Source organism: Chiloscyllium punctatum, chromosome 19 (assembly GCF_047496795.1).
Source record: "Chiloscyllium punctatum isolate Juve2018m chromosome 19, sChiPun1.3, whole genome shotgun sequence".
Lineage (NCBI taxonomy): Eukaryota > Metazoa > Chordata > Chondrichthyes > Orectolobiformes > Hemiscylliidae > Chiloscyllium > Chiloscyllium punctatum.
Genome location: NC_092757.1, coordinates 89,741,840 through 89,756,444, shown reverse-complemented (window position 1 = coordinate 89,756,444; position 14,605 = coordinate 89,741,840). Strand labels below are relative to the sequence as shown.

Sequence of the window (14,605 nt, the reverse complement as noted above, 5' to 3'; positions counted from 1 at the left end):
AAAACAATCAAACAGTGCTCACAATTGATCAAAAGTAAGGATGGTTGCTCAATATTCAACACCATTTACAACAGCTCAGATTTGAAGCAAGCCATGTTCAAATGCAGCAAGACCTGGAAAAACCCATAGCCTTTGCAGTCTCCAGTGCTTCCAGCAGTTTCTTGATATGTGGATTAAATCATATTGGCTGAAGACCAGTATCTGTGACACTTGGGAACTCTGGAGGATCTGACTGAAACATGTAAAATTCTAACAGGGCTAGACAGGCTAGATGCAGGGAGAATGTACCCTGGAGAAGGCAGAGATGCATCATCCACTTGGCAATTCTAGCTGAAGATTGTTAATAAAGGCTTCACAACCTTATCTTTTGCAGTGATGTACTGCACTCCTTAATCATAGAGGATGCAGATATTTATGAAGCCATCACCTCCACTGCATGGTTTTAAAATGTCCACTTTTTCTGATACTTGCCAGTTTGTTGTTCTTTTGTAGTTTCTTCAGATTGAAACCTCATTTGTTGTTATGCCTAGTGCTGTCCCTGACATGCCCTCCTGCACACTTCATTGACCCGGGGTTGATCCCTTGGTACGATGGTAATGATGGAGTGGAGGATATGCTGGGCCATGAGGTTGCAGATTGCGTTGGGAGTACAGTTCAGTTGCTGCTGGTGGACGCTGTCTCAAGTTGCTGCAGTTGTTCTATCCCATTTAGTACAGCGATAGTGCCACACAACATAAAGAAGTGTATTTTCAATGTGTTGACATCTCATCTTTAGGTATACCTGGAGTTGCTATTGGCTTGCCCTCCTGCACTCTTCATTGAACCAGGGTTGATGTTCTGGCTTCATGGTATTGGAGAAGTTGAAGATTGGTATACAATTGTGGGAGTTGTATTGGAATGTGGTACTATTATTTAAGCAAGATGGCATGGGTAAAACAGGAATGTACAAGCCACTGAATCTAACATCAGTGGTAATGAAACTAAAAATAAAAAAAAGAGGGACAGAATTAACTCCACTTAGAAAGGCAAGAGCCAGTCAAAGATAGTCAGAATGGTTTGTAGGGGGTTAAATTTGACTGAATTTTTTGAGACAGTAAAGACATTTGTAAATGAGTAATAGTGCAGTTGTCAAAGTCTACAAAGACTTCAGTAAGGCTTATGACAAGGCCTTGCACGGTTGACTGGTTAACAAGTTAAGAATGCATGAAACCAGAACAATTTAAATCCAAAACTCGCTCAGTGGCAGGAAGCAGAGGGTCGAAAGGGTCACAAAGTATGTATCCAGTGGTATACCAGAGGGTTCAATGCTGGGTCCCTTCTTGTTTGATGTATACATTATTGATCTAGACATGAATACAAGAGGCATGATCAGTAAGTTCACAGGAACACAAAAATAAATGGTGTGGCAAATAGCAAAGAAGAAAGCCTACAGGATGACATTACAGTGGCAAATGGAAATTAATCCTGATAAGTGTGAGGTGATGCATTTTGGAAGGACTAACAATGCAAGGGAGTACATGTTGAATGATTGGATCACTGAGCAGAGGGTCCAAGGAACCTTGGTGTGTATATCCATAGATCTTTGAAAGTAGCAAGACAGGTAGAATCATAGAATTAGGCAGGATATGCAAACCCCACAGACAGTCACCTGAGGATGGAAACAAACCCGGGTCCCTGGCGCTGAGGCAGCAGTGCTAACCACTGAGCCACCATACCGCCCATAAGTTGATTGCTTTGACATAAATTGCAACATGATCAATTGCATTTACTGCATATAATTTTATTTAATATATGCTGACATGGTGAAAAATGCATGCAATGGCTGGCTCAAATCTGGAATCCGTTAACCTTTGCATGTGTTGAAGACAGATTCAATTGCGGCTTTTTGATTACTTGCTGAGTTACTCTGGCATAGAGCCAATATGGACATGTGGGACAAATGGCCACATCCTGTACTATCCTGTAAGACTTTGCTCTTCCAAACAAATTTAAAGTAGATCTGCTTTCGTAATTAATTTTTGCACCGTTATGATCTTCAATGAGCAAAACTTGTACATGACTTATTTTTGATTAAACTGTTAGAGTAAATTGAAATTGTTGCCTTTTAATACTAAGTATTTACGTCTAGCTGCTTACAATGCTGGAGCTCATGTCCAATAAGAATCCATCATACACTGACACTTCTGCTACCAGACCTGCTGAGTACTTTCAGCAGTATTCCTGTTTTATTCTCAATGCTATGCTGACTCTAGTTACATACCGGGTTTATTTTTAAGTTGAACTTCACCAAGGGTCTTTTTACCCAGAAGTATTTGGAGAGCAGGCAATTAAGGATGGTGATATGACACTGTACCGCCAACTCTGACAGCCAAGAAATCTTAGGTAGATAAGGTGGTCAAGCAGGCAAATGGGACTCTTGCCGTTATTAGTCAAGGCACTGAATGTAAGAGCAAAGAAGTTATGATTGAGCTATACATAACATTAGTTAGGCCACAGCTTGAGCAGTTCTGTTCACTAGTGGTACAAGAAAGGGTACAGAAGAGATTTACAAAGATGTTGCATGGACTGGAGTGAATAGATAGGCTGCTGTCCTTTTCCTGATTTTTAACTTATTCATTTGTGGGATGTGGACATCGTTGACTGGCCAGCATTTATTACCTGTCCCTAGTTGCCCTTCAGAAGATAGTGGTGAGTTGCATTCTTGAACTGCTGCAGTCCACCTGCGGTGGATTGACCCACAATGCCAGTAGGGAGGTAATTCCAAGGCTTTGACCCAGCGACACTGAAGGAACAACAATATATTTCCAAGTCAGGATGGTGAGTGACTTGGAGGGGAACTCGGAGCTGGAGGTGTTCCAATATACCTACTGCCCTTGTCCTTCTATATGGAAGTGGTCATGGGTTTCAAAGATGATGTCTGAGGATCTTTGGTGAATTTCTGCAATGCATCTTGCAGACATTACACACTGCTGCAATTGAACGTCGGTAGCGCAGGGAGCAAATGCTTGTGGATGTGGTACCAATCAAGCAGGCTGCTTTGTTCTGGATGGTGTCAAGCTTCTTGAGTGTTGTTGGAGCTGCATTCATCTAGGCAAGAAGGGAGTGCCTTGGAGATGGTGGACGGGCTTTGGGAGGTGGGATAATCGTCACAGTAGTCCTACCCTCTGACCTGCTCTCGTAACCAGTGTTTATGTGATGAGTTCAGTTGAATTTCTGGTCAATGGTAACCCTCAGCCTGTTGGTAGTGGGGATGGTAACACCATTGAATGTCAAGGTACAATGGTCCAATTGTCTCTTATTGGTGGTGGTCATAGCCTGGCATTTGTGTGGCGCACATATTACTTGTCACAGGTCAGCCAAAGCCTGGATATTGTCCAGATCTTGTTGCATTTGGACAAGGACTGCTTCAGTTTCTGAAGAGTTGTGAATGGTGCTGAACATTGTGCAATCATTGGTGAACCTCCCAACTTCTGACCTTATGATGGAAGGAAGGTAATTGAAGAAGCAGCTGAAGGTTGAGAGTCCTAGGACACTACCCTGAGGAACTCCTGCAGACATGTCCTGCAGCTGAGATGACTGATCTCCAACAACCACAACCACCTTCTCTTGTGTTGGGTAGAACTCGAACCAGCAGAGAGTTTCCCCCAATTCCCTTTTACTCGGCTCCTTGATGCTAGGTTTGGTCCATAAGACATAGGAGCAAAAATTATGCCATTCAACCCATTGAGTCTGCTCTGCCAATCATGGCCAATATGTTTCTCAATCCCAACTTCCCACTTTCGCCCAGTAACCTTGGATCCCCTCGAAACTTAAGAACCTATCTATCTCCATCTTAAGTATACCGAATGACCTGGCCACCAGAACCTTCTGTAGCAATGAATTCTATAGACTCACCATTCTCTGGCTGAAAAAGTTTCTCCTTATTTCTGTCTAAAACTTTAAGGCTGTGCTCATGAGTCCTAGTACCTCCAACCAATGGAAACATCTTCCCAATAACTACTCTGTCCAGGCCATTCAGTATTCTGTAAGATTCAATTAGATCCTTCCTCATCCTTCTAAACTCCATCAAGTATTGACTCAGAGTTCTCAAAATGTTCCCCATATGTTAAGATTTTCATTCTTGGGATCATTCTCATGAACCTCCTCTGAACACGCTCCAGGGCCACTGCATTCTTCCCGAGATATGAGGCTCAAAACTGTGCACAATATTCCAAATGTGGTCTGACCAGCCTTGATGTCAAGGGATGTCACATGCACCTCACCTCTGGAATTCAGGTCTTTTGTCTATGTTTAAACCAAAGCTGTAATGAGGTCAGGAGCTGGGTGGTCCTGGCACGCGCTACTTGCTCGCACTTTTAATGACATCTTTCATCACTTTATTGATGATTGACTGTGGACTGATAGTGCAGTAACTGTCTCCATTTTTCACGTACAGGACATATTTAAGGCAATTTTTCACATCGTCAGGTAGATGCCAGTGTTGTAACTGTACTGGAACAGCTAGCGAGAGAAGTGACAAGTTCTGGAGTAGACGTCTTGCCGAAATGTTGTGAGGGCCCATAGCTATTGCAGTATTCAGTATCTCCACAATTTCTTGATATCACGTGGAACGAACTGAATTGGCTGAAGACTGATACCCGTAATGCTGGGGACCACTGGAGGAGCAGAGAAGGTTCAGGGGGAGGTGGCATCCGATAGAGTTGTACAAAGGTTTGTGGGGCACAGACAGGGTAGATAGGGAGAAATATTTCCCCTCAGTTAAAAGGGGTTAATAACCAGGAGGCGCAGATTTAATTAAAGAGCAAGAGGTTTAGATGGAATGTGAGGAGTAAAAAAAAATCAGTGTGTATATTTCTAGAACTCACTGCCTATAAGTGTGGTAGAGGTGGAAACCCTCCAGATATTTATGAACTATTTAGATGAAGACTTGAAATGTCATAACACAAGGCTAAGGGCCAATTGCTGAAAAATGGGATTAAAATAGATGAATGCTTGTTGATCAGTACAGGCACAATGGGTTTCTTTCTATGTTGTAAAAGCTATGACTCTAAGGAAAAAGGATAAGCCATGAAGTTTCAGAACATGAATGCAATTCTGCTAATGTTGATAACCCAAAACACCTCCTTGACAGCCAGTTTTGAGTTACTAGGTCAATACTGTCAGACTGATGCATCTGCAGCAGTCAAAATGGGGATGAGGTGGTCAACTATGTTTTTCCCTTGCTCCTTCACCACCCATTAACAGATCCAGTCTAGCAGTTATGTCCTTTAAGACTCAGCAAGATCACATTCCAAACCCTCTACCACAACCATCTAGAAGGACAAAGGCTGCAGGTATATGGGAACACCACCACTTGCAAGCTCCCCTCCAAGCCACTCACTAGCCTAACCATCCTGGTAACATACTACCGTCCCTGCAGTGCCACGGGGCCAAAATCCTGAAACTCGCTCCCTAACGGCATTGTGGAGCTACCTACACCAAATGTACTACAGCGGCTCAAAAAGGCAGCTCATCCCAACTTTCACAAGGGCACCTAGGGACATGCAATAAATACTGGCCCAACCAACGACACTCATCCCAAGGGGTCAGTAACAAAAAAAAAGGCCAACAGTTGTAATGCCGAGCCACTCTGTACCCTGGCCACCCTCACTGCTCAACATGGAGGAATAATGATTCATCAGCTGTGGCTAAGATGCAAAGGGAAATAGATGGGAATCAGCAGGAGGTTTCTCTGCCCACGTTTGATGTGGAATAATGACACTTCATGGAGTCCGAAGTCAACATTGAGGTCTCAGAGGTCAACTCCCTCCTGATTAAATGCCACCCTGCCATCATCTTGACTGAGTTTGACCTGCTGATGGGACAGGACATTTCTAAGAACGATAATGCTGGTGTCTGCGACAATATTTGTAAGATATGCTCCCTTATCCCAATTTTGCCTTATATTTCTTACCCAATCTTCTATCTATGCTAGTATGCTTCTCCCAACACTTTGGGCTCTTAATTCTTTTAAGGATGTTTTGTTTGGTACCTTTTGAACACCTTTTGGAAATCTAAATATATTATACCTACTGATTTCCATTTTTCTATCCTGTTCATTACCTCAAAAAGGCGGCACAGTGGTTAGCACTGCTGCCTCACAGCGCTAGAGACCTGGGTTCAATACCTGCCTCGGGCAACTGTCTGTGTGGAGTTTGCACATTCTCCCCGTGTCTGCGTGGGTTTCTTCCCACAGTCCAAAAATGTGCAGGTTAGGTGAATTGACCATGTTAAATTGCCCGTAGTGTTAGGTGAAGGGGTGAAATGTAGGGGAATGGGTCTGGGTGGGTGGCGCATCAGTATGGACTTGTTGGGCCGAAGGGTCTGTTTCTATCCTGTAAGTAATCTAATCTAATCTAATCTGGCATGATTTCTCCTTCATGAAGCCATGCTGACTCTGCTTGATTATAAAATGCATTTATAAATGCTCTGCTAAATATATATTTTATAGCAGATTACTACCAACACATCCCTTATTATTGTAACTTCTTCCTTTAATACCTTAGAATGCAACTCACAAGGTCCAGACAATTTATCTGCCTTTAACCTATTAATTTCCCTACTCTTTTTCTTCTAATGATAGTTATTTCATTTATTTCATCTCCACTTTTTGCCCTTGATTACTTAGTATTTTTTAAATGCTAATAGTATTTCTGCAAAAAGGACTGTTGCAAAGTTTTTATTAGACTACATTGCCATTTCCAGGTTCCCCATTATTTCCTGAGCCTCATTTTCAATGGGGCCTATGTTCACTTTGGCCTGTTTGTGTCTTTTTATACAGTTAAAGCAATTCCTACACTCCATTTTGATATTACTTGTAGTCTATTTTCTCCCTCTTTTTGTTGATCTTTTGTTAACTTTTCCAATCCTCTGTATCACCACTAATTTCAGTTGAATTGTATTTTTTCTTCCAACTTGATGCTATCCTCAACTTCCTTGTTTAAGCATGGTTGGTTTATCCCATTCCTGGAATCCTTCTTCCGACTAGGATAGAGATTTGATGTGAGTCATAAGCGATTTTCTTAAAACAGCTGCTACTATTCATTAACCATCTTTCCTACTAAATCCATTTCCCAGCTCATTCTGCCTGATTTCTTTGTACTCTTCTTTAAGTTTAACAGTTTTTCCCAAGCAAAATGTCTCACTCTCAAACAGTATACTAAATTCTACCACATTATGGTCACTGTTAGCAAGGGAATCTTTTACTCTAAGATTCTAATACTTTTATTCTAATACTTACTTATTAGACATCACAAGGTCCAATATTACCTGATCCCTGACATAAAAACAGAAATTGCTGGAGAAACGCAATGTCTGGCAGAGAAAACAGAGTTAATACTTTTGAGTCCAGTGACCCATCTTCAGAACTGGACTTGAAACATAAACACTGTTTTCTATCCACAGACACTGCCAGACCTGCTGAGTTTCTCTATCTCTAGCTGCTTTATAATATGATCCCTAACTGGATCTGCAATATATTGTTCAAGGAAACTGTCCCAAAATACACTGAAATCTTTCTCTTGACTACCTTGCCAATTTGATTTTCCCAATCTAATGAAGATTAGCATCACCAATGACTAATATACTACCTTTTTAATACCATTACAAATCATTATTTATCACTAAATCCTGATGCAGTATATCATACAGTATACCTAATATTAGAGGATCTATACACAAATCCCATCAGTATCTTCTTCCCCTTATTATTTCTTATCTCCATCTATCTGAATTCTGTATCTTCTGATCCAGAATCATTTCTTGCCAACACACATATTCCACCTAGTACTAAAAAAAACTACCCATCATCCCTTCCTTCCTTCTTGACCTTTCAAAAAGTCACATACTCCTGAATATTTAGTTCTCAGCTTTGATAGCCTTGTAACTATGTCATGGAAATGGAGGGAAGATCATACCCATTAACTTCTACTTGTGCCATTAATTTGTTTTTGTTTCAAATACTACGTTCACTTAAGTACTGAGCCTTTAATTTTGCCGTATAATACTGTTCCCCTTTGATCCAGTTTGCTGCTATTTTTATACGTTGTACATTCTGGGTATCATTATCTAAAAGAGTTGGCCTGCAATGCCAACATATCCTTTTGCTTTGAAATATCTACATTTCCTCTTTCCCTCCACACCTTCCCGCCTTAACCTAGTTTAAAGCCTTCTAACAAAAAGTCATGAAAATAAACACTTCAAACTGGGCAAAATAACTTACCCCAAGTTCATCATCATCATCAAACAGATTGTCAAGATCTTTATACGAGACAACCAGATCAACCTCATTCATGAGGCTTGTGGATGCAGTCCGACTGTGTGTGGGCGATCTTTGTCCATCTGTAATTTAAAAAGAGAATCTATTAAAACATAAATGTTTAATATTTTAGATTGCTTTAAACTTTGCTGTTGTGGTAAATGCCAAATACAGTAAATTACCAAAAATTGTCTTGCATTTGTGAAAAATGAACTAATTTACATAAAACTTCTAAATCACTTCACTGGGTGTAAAATATCTTGGGAATCCTGGGAATGTTCAGAAACATTGTTCTAGATCCTTCAAAAACTGTTTTTAGGATGTGATTATCTACTCTACCGTTATAAATTTCAGGACATGTATTAAACCACCTCTAGTAAAGACAAACCCAAATATTTTTGTTCATTGAAACATGTTTTGAAAGTGCTGTTAAAAGTAGGAAGCTTCTCTATTTTGACATTTACTAATTCTTCAAATCTACCTTTATGTTTGTATTTTCTACAGTCTACTCCATTGTTTCAACATCTTTCCTAGAACCCCAAAATGACAATGTTGCTTTGTTAAGGGAGAGGTGATGGCCTAGTGGTATAATCATTGGAATACTAATCTAGAGACTCAGGTAGTGACGTGCTAATGTCCTTCAGGAAACAGCCATCCCTTACTTGGTCTAGCCTACGTGTGACACCAGACCATAGCAAAGTGGTTGGCTCTTAACTGACCTCCTGGCAATTAGGATGGACAATAAATACTGGCCTAATCCAGCAATGCAAACATCATATGAATGAATAATAAAAGAAAATAATGACTCAAGGTCTGAAACTATCAATGTCACCTCCTTCAAACAGTATCCAGCATATACATTTTACAAAGATGAAGGTAATTATACAATAACTAAAACTAAAATAAAAATCAGGATACAGCATCTTCTTTTCTAAATGGGAATGAGGTCACATTTCAAAATCAAATTAATGCACTTTTATATTGACATTTATTAAATTTAGATGTGGACAATCATCATCTCTCCAACCAGATTCACATGATTACATTGTTAAATTATCTCCAAAAGGCAGAATCATGGGGAGGGAATAGGGATCAAATTTTAACTGAACATCTGTTGAGAGATCAATGAGCAATAAATAAATGAAGTGTAAAATCAGCACTCCATCTGCTACCTAAAGAGTCCCAACTATTGTAATAGCTCTTTACCCCCAAAACTCAGTTTCTCATGAATACAAGATGGCGACTACTTTGAAAAAGAAAATTCCTTCAGTCAGAAGCAGACATCACAGGCGGCATGGTGGCTCAGTGGTTAGCATTGCTGCCTCACAGCAACAGGGTCCCAGGTTAGATTCCAGCCTCGGGTGACCGTCTGTGTGGAGTATGCACATTCTCCAATGTCTGCGTGGGTTTCTTCCGGGTGCGCTGGTTTCCTCCCACAGTCCAAAGATGTGCAGATCAGGTGAATTGGCATGCTAAATTGCCTATAGTGTTAGGTGCATTAGTTAGAGGGAAAGGGGTCTGGGTGGGTTACTCTTCGGACGGTCGATGTGGACTGGTTGGGCCGAAGGGCCTATTCCCACACTGCAGGGAACCTAATCTAATCATTCACTTAAACAGCTGTTCAAATTAAAATAGAAGAACAACGCTACCATTACCATATCAAAATAAGGGGAGGGCAGATTGCAAAGAGGAGGGTATAAAACAGACAATATGTAAACAAATTCCCCCTCGGCATTTTTAAATATGACAAGCCTACTCTTAACCAAACATACACAAAAAAATTCTGGTCAAGTGTTGATGAGTATGTCAGGTACCCATTTATCATTAATTTTCTTAATTCCTAGTTCTGGAAAGACAAAACCAATATGGACACATGGTTCACACTTCTGTGGGTGGCACGGTGGTACAGTGGTTAGCACTGCTGCCTCACAGCACCAGAGACCTGGATTCAATTCCCACCTCAGGCGACTGACTGTGTGGAGTTTGCACATTCTGCCAGTGTCTGCGTGGGTTTCCTCCAGGTGCTCCGATTTCCTCCCACAGTCCAAAGATGTGCAGGTCAGGTGAATTGGCCATGCTAAATTGCCCATAGTGTTAGGTGAAGGAGTAAATGTAGGGGTATGGGTGGGTGCACTTCGGCGGGTCGGTGTGGACTTGTTGGGCCGAAGGGCCTGCTTCCACACTAAGTAATCTAATCTAATCTAATCAAATCAAACACTCAACATGCTACTGCATAATACAGAGGCAGCATTTATGAAGAAGATTGATCATTGAAGGGAAAAAGGAATTGTTTCAGACAATTTTTTTTAAAATATATAATGGGTGGCCTGCAGCATTTTTCATATTTTTGTAATATGTTAAAAAAACTTCAAACAAAACAGACATGCACACAATACATAATACCCTTCCATATCTTTTTTTTTGGTCATCGAGATAATGATTTATTGGGCAGAGGAGAAGGCACCTATCAACTATGCTCCATTCCAGAAACCCAGGTGACAAAGAATATAAGTGGAGATAATTCACACATAATTTTCTTAGAGAAATACAATGACAAACATGCACCACTTCACCTAACCATCAGTTTGTCTGTTTGCATTTATTCAAGAATACAAAAAAAACCAATTAATACCCATGACCAGTATACAATTAAGTAAAATTAATAAATACAAATTATACCTAGTTTTGTTCCAGAATTAAATATTGACATGGCATCCTCTCCTTCCGCTGGCAACACTGAATGGGATACACCAATACTGTCATTGTCCCCCTGTAACACAGAAACCAAAGTTTACATACATACCAATGCCTACCTAATGGTACTAGACTTACAGATAAGTTTGATAGGTGAAGTGCAGAAATAGGAGGCTTTTCTTAACTAAAATGAAAACAAATTACTTACACACGTTTTATACATCCTGCAGTTCCCTTGAGAACACTACAGGTTGAGGCTGAAGGTCAAATTTCAAAAGGAACAGTGAGTGAAATGGAAGAATTAAGAGACTGATCAAGTGAGGCCAGAGAAAAAGCAAGTAAAACTATGTTTCCACATTTTGAAAACAGCAACAAGGAAACAACCAGTCTCCTCTTCTTGTATATCATGCCACAGCCTGCAAAAGCCCTTTCAGCACAAGTGAACTTTACAAACGGTGTTTTATTTAATTCAACCAAAATAATTTTCATTAACAAAATCTAAACTTCATAACTAATATTACAATAGACTAACAAACTACACATTTCACAAACAGTGTTTTCAATTTCATTTTTTCTTTAATGTTCTAAAATCTTTTGCTAGTCTTGCCAATACCATCAACCTATGTCAGAAGTACAAGCAGCTACTGGGCAGCACAACATGATATGGAATTATGGTCAACATATGTGCTTCCAATTCGAAATGAAATTATATATGCACTGGATTTTTGAAAACTGCTCCCAACCTAAAAGTTGCTATTCCTTCCAACATATCATCCCTGGCCTTCCTGAATAATATGGACTCTGTTCCCACAATGAATGCAACTTAAAATGTTCACCCTCATGTTAACTTCACCCCAGAATTCACCCGGGAGGGGGACAGGACAACACAGGACTGCAGAAGGGTGATTATACTCGAAACATTGACTTCTCCAGGAAGTTCTGGGAGAACATCTTCAGGATGTTCTGGGATGTCCTGATCTGCTGTGCTTTTCCAGCAACACATTTTCAGCTCTTTTCTTCTCCAGGATGTTGTCTGGCTTGCTGTGCGCTTCCAGCCACCTGCTTGTCTATCTTGAATTCCAGCATCAGCAGTTTTTTTTAAATCTATTATTATTGCTGAAGTCTACATACATCAAATACTTCAAGAAAATAATCAACTTATTACTTCCTAGGTCACCTGTAGGATTTTTAACATGTACAAACTGACCACTAAGTCTTGCCTACAAGACAAATGTTAACACTTCAAAATATGCACTTTGAAACATCCTGGGTCCACAGAATGCACTAAACAACTCAAGATTTTTGTTAAATGAATTTTAATTAATTTGACAATCACCTTCATAAAACCAATGACACTTTTGAGAACAATGAACAAAAAAGCAGCTGCTCAGACTCAAGGGCAGGCAAGGAATAACCAGTAGGACCTGTCCTATGGAGGTGCAAGCATCAGCCACCACTAAGTTCACAGCACAGAACAAGCAATTTTCCCAACTCTTAAGTGGTGAGGTTGTACAATGCAATAATTTGAACTTCAAGGAAAAAGAAGAGGTATTAATACAAATCTATGCAATACAAACTGCATACAAATAAGTTAAAAGGCATTTTCTGTAAAGTGTCTGTATTCAAAATGGTCAATATTTACAAAGTAAATATTTCTTTCAAAACAAAATGAAACTCTGATCCAAAAAATCTCATTGAATAAACAGGAAATATCAGTAAAAGTTACTTGCTACAGAAAGAAGATTGCGTTAGAAATAAAATCACTTCAGTTGCTTCACAATTTACAAGTAACAGAGAATGTTTTTATGATAATGACAATTTTAGAAAGGATTCAAAACTTCAACATATTATAAGTAAAAGCTAAAATAGAGTGATTCACTCTCAGGGAATTTAAAAGTGTTGCCACCAAGTCCTGTTAGCATTGAGGGGGAAAACAAAATCCGGCATTTAAAAAACAATCGGCTTTAATTTTGTAGCAAGATACTCAATCTGCAATTCATCACTCCAGATGGTTTCTTTTACAAACTGACAAAACCATAACCAACATTTCACTACTATGTTCCTATGCACAGAAAACATTTGGAACTATTGAAAGGACAAAAGTTAGGTGTTGTAAGTTTATGGTAATTCAAGCATTTTGCTGTTACACATGCTCATACTTACAGAATCCTAATGGCCACACACAAAATCAGTGCAACTAAACACTCCCTGAAATAATGCATTGAAAAACATTGCAATTATAGTTCACCTTTTGTGAATGTTTCTTTCCAGGATCTCTCTCGTTGCCTTGCTTGTCCTTCTTATCGGGCAGGCTGAATTCTTCATCGCCATCATCAAATGCATATGGATCAATTTCAGACTTGGAGTCTGCCTCTGTGCGAATGCTCTTGTAGTACTGGTTTCTACTCTGGATGTATCCCTGTACCCGCTCTTCAGAGATCTTCAATGGCTTATGTGAGTGTACCACCAAACTTAAAAGGAAGATGATTATTCAACTCAATAAGTAATACTTAAGGACTGAAAATTGCTTTGTCTTATTTAAACACAAAAAGGTAATGAAATTCCAGTCCAACTTTGTTCCAACTAACCTTGTTATCCTGAATATATAATTGTGAACTAATGAGGTTTGGAACAGTTCCTCATAAATCTAATTGCAAATGCTGCAAAATTACATTCATTTGTTTTATCTAAAAGCAAGTGAGAATAAATATTTTGTTTATACTATCACTTTAAAACTAACCAAAACTGAACAAAATGAAAAATATCAAGTTCTGTTCTTTGCCATAACATGGTTAAAATCAATTTATTTTAGAAAATGAATAGCCTGCAGTGCCAAAAACCAGCTGAAACTTAAGACAACTGCATTATCTCCACAAGAACATTTTGAAAGGTATGTGAGCTTGAATTTATTTACTCAGAGCATGCAGTAAAGTGACTATGCATTGATGAAAAACAATTACAGAATTGCAGAAGCTCCTGTGTCAGATATTTGTTGCAATGGAAAATTCCCATTACATGAACAACTCTAACAGTACTCAACTGCACAAGTAGAGTGCAACAGAGCAGCAACAATGCCCCTTTAAAATAAATGGAAACCATACCCATATAGAGCAGACAGATCACATTGCTGCTTTAACTCTTGACGACACACGAGTGTAGAAAGTAACAGCTGGTACTGCCACTGAACATTTAGCAAACACAGCAGAATTTTGATAAATGCACAAATACGTCTGCTAAAACAGACTGGCTGGCTGGCTCAGGGTTTCTACATTAACAAGGATAAACTACAGTATCAAGAAAGAATAAAGCTGTTATCTAATACCAGGCATGTAGATGTTTATCATTAGTTTTTCTTCCCTACTGCACGAAGATGGGCGAGATCAAAAAACTTGACATACCAAGTGTTACATCACACCGAACTAGCCTGGTGAATATTGCACAATTTTTAAATTTTCCAGGATGAGTGTAACAGTGAAAAGACTGCAAGGATTGACTTCTTCTACTTACCCTGAAGAAGTTCTTATCCCTGAACTGCTGCAGTGTTTGAATTTATGGTATTCCCAAGTGGGGAGGGAATTCCAAATCATTGACCAAATGATAATGAAGGATCAGCAA

General features: G+C 39.5%; 1 protein-coding gene across 2 annotated transcripts in view; it reads right to left on the bottom strand.

The window, feature by feature from the left end:
* Nucleotides 1–14,605, bottom strand: part of med13a (mediator complex subunit 13a) — a 220,407-nt gene that overhangs the window by 63,900 nt on the left and 141,902 nt on the right. For both annotated transcript variants that reach the window (XM_072590029.1, XM_072590030.1), the window contains exons 11-13: nt 13,239–13,461; nt 10,976–11,066; nt 8,261–8,379 (exon numbers count right to left, since the gene is read on the bottom strand). In XM_072590029.1, the coding sequence (XP_072446130.1) occupies nt 8,261–8,379; nt 10,976–11,066; nt 13,239–13,461 (433 nt within the window). The remainder of the gene's footprint in view (nt 1–8,260; nt 8,380–10,975; nt 11,067–13,238; nt 13,462–14,605) is intronic.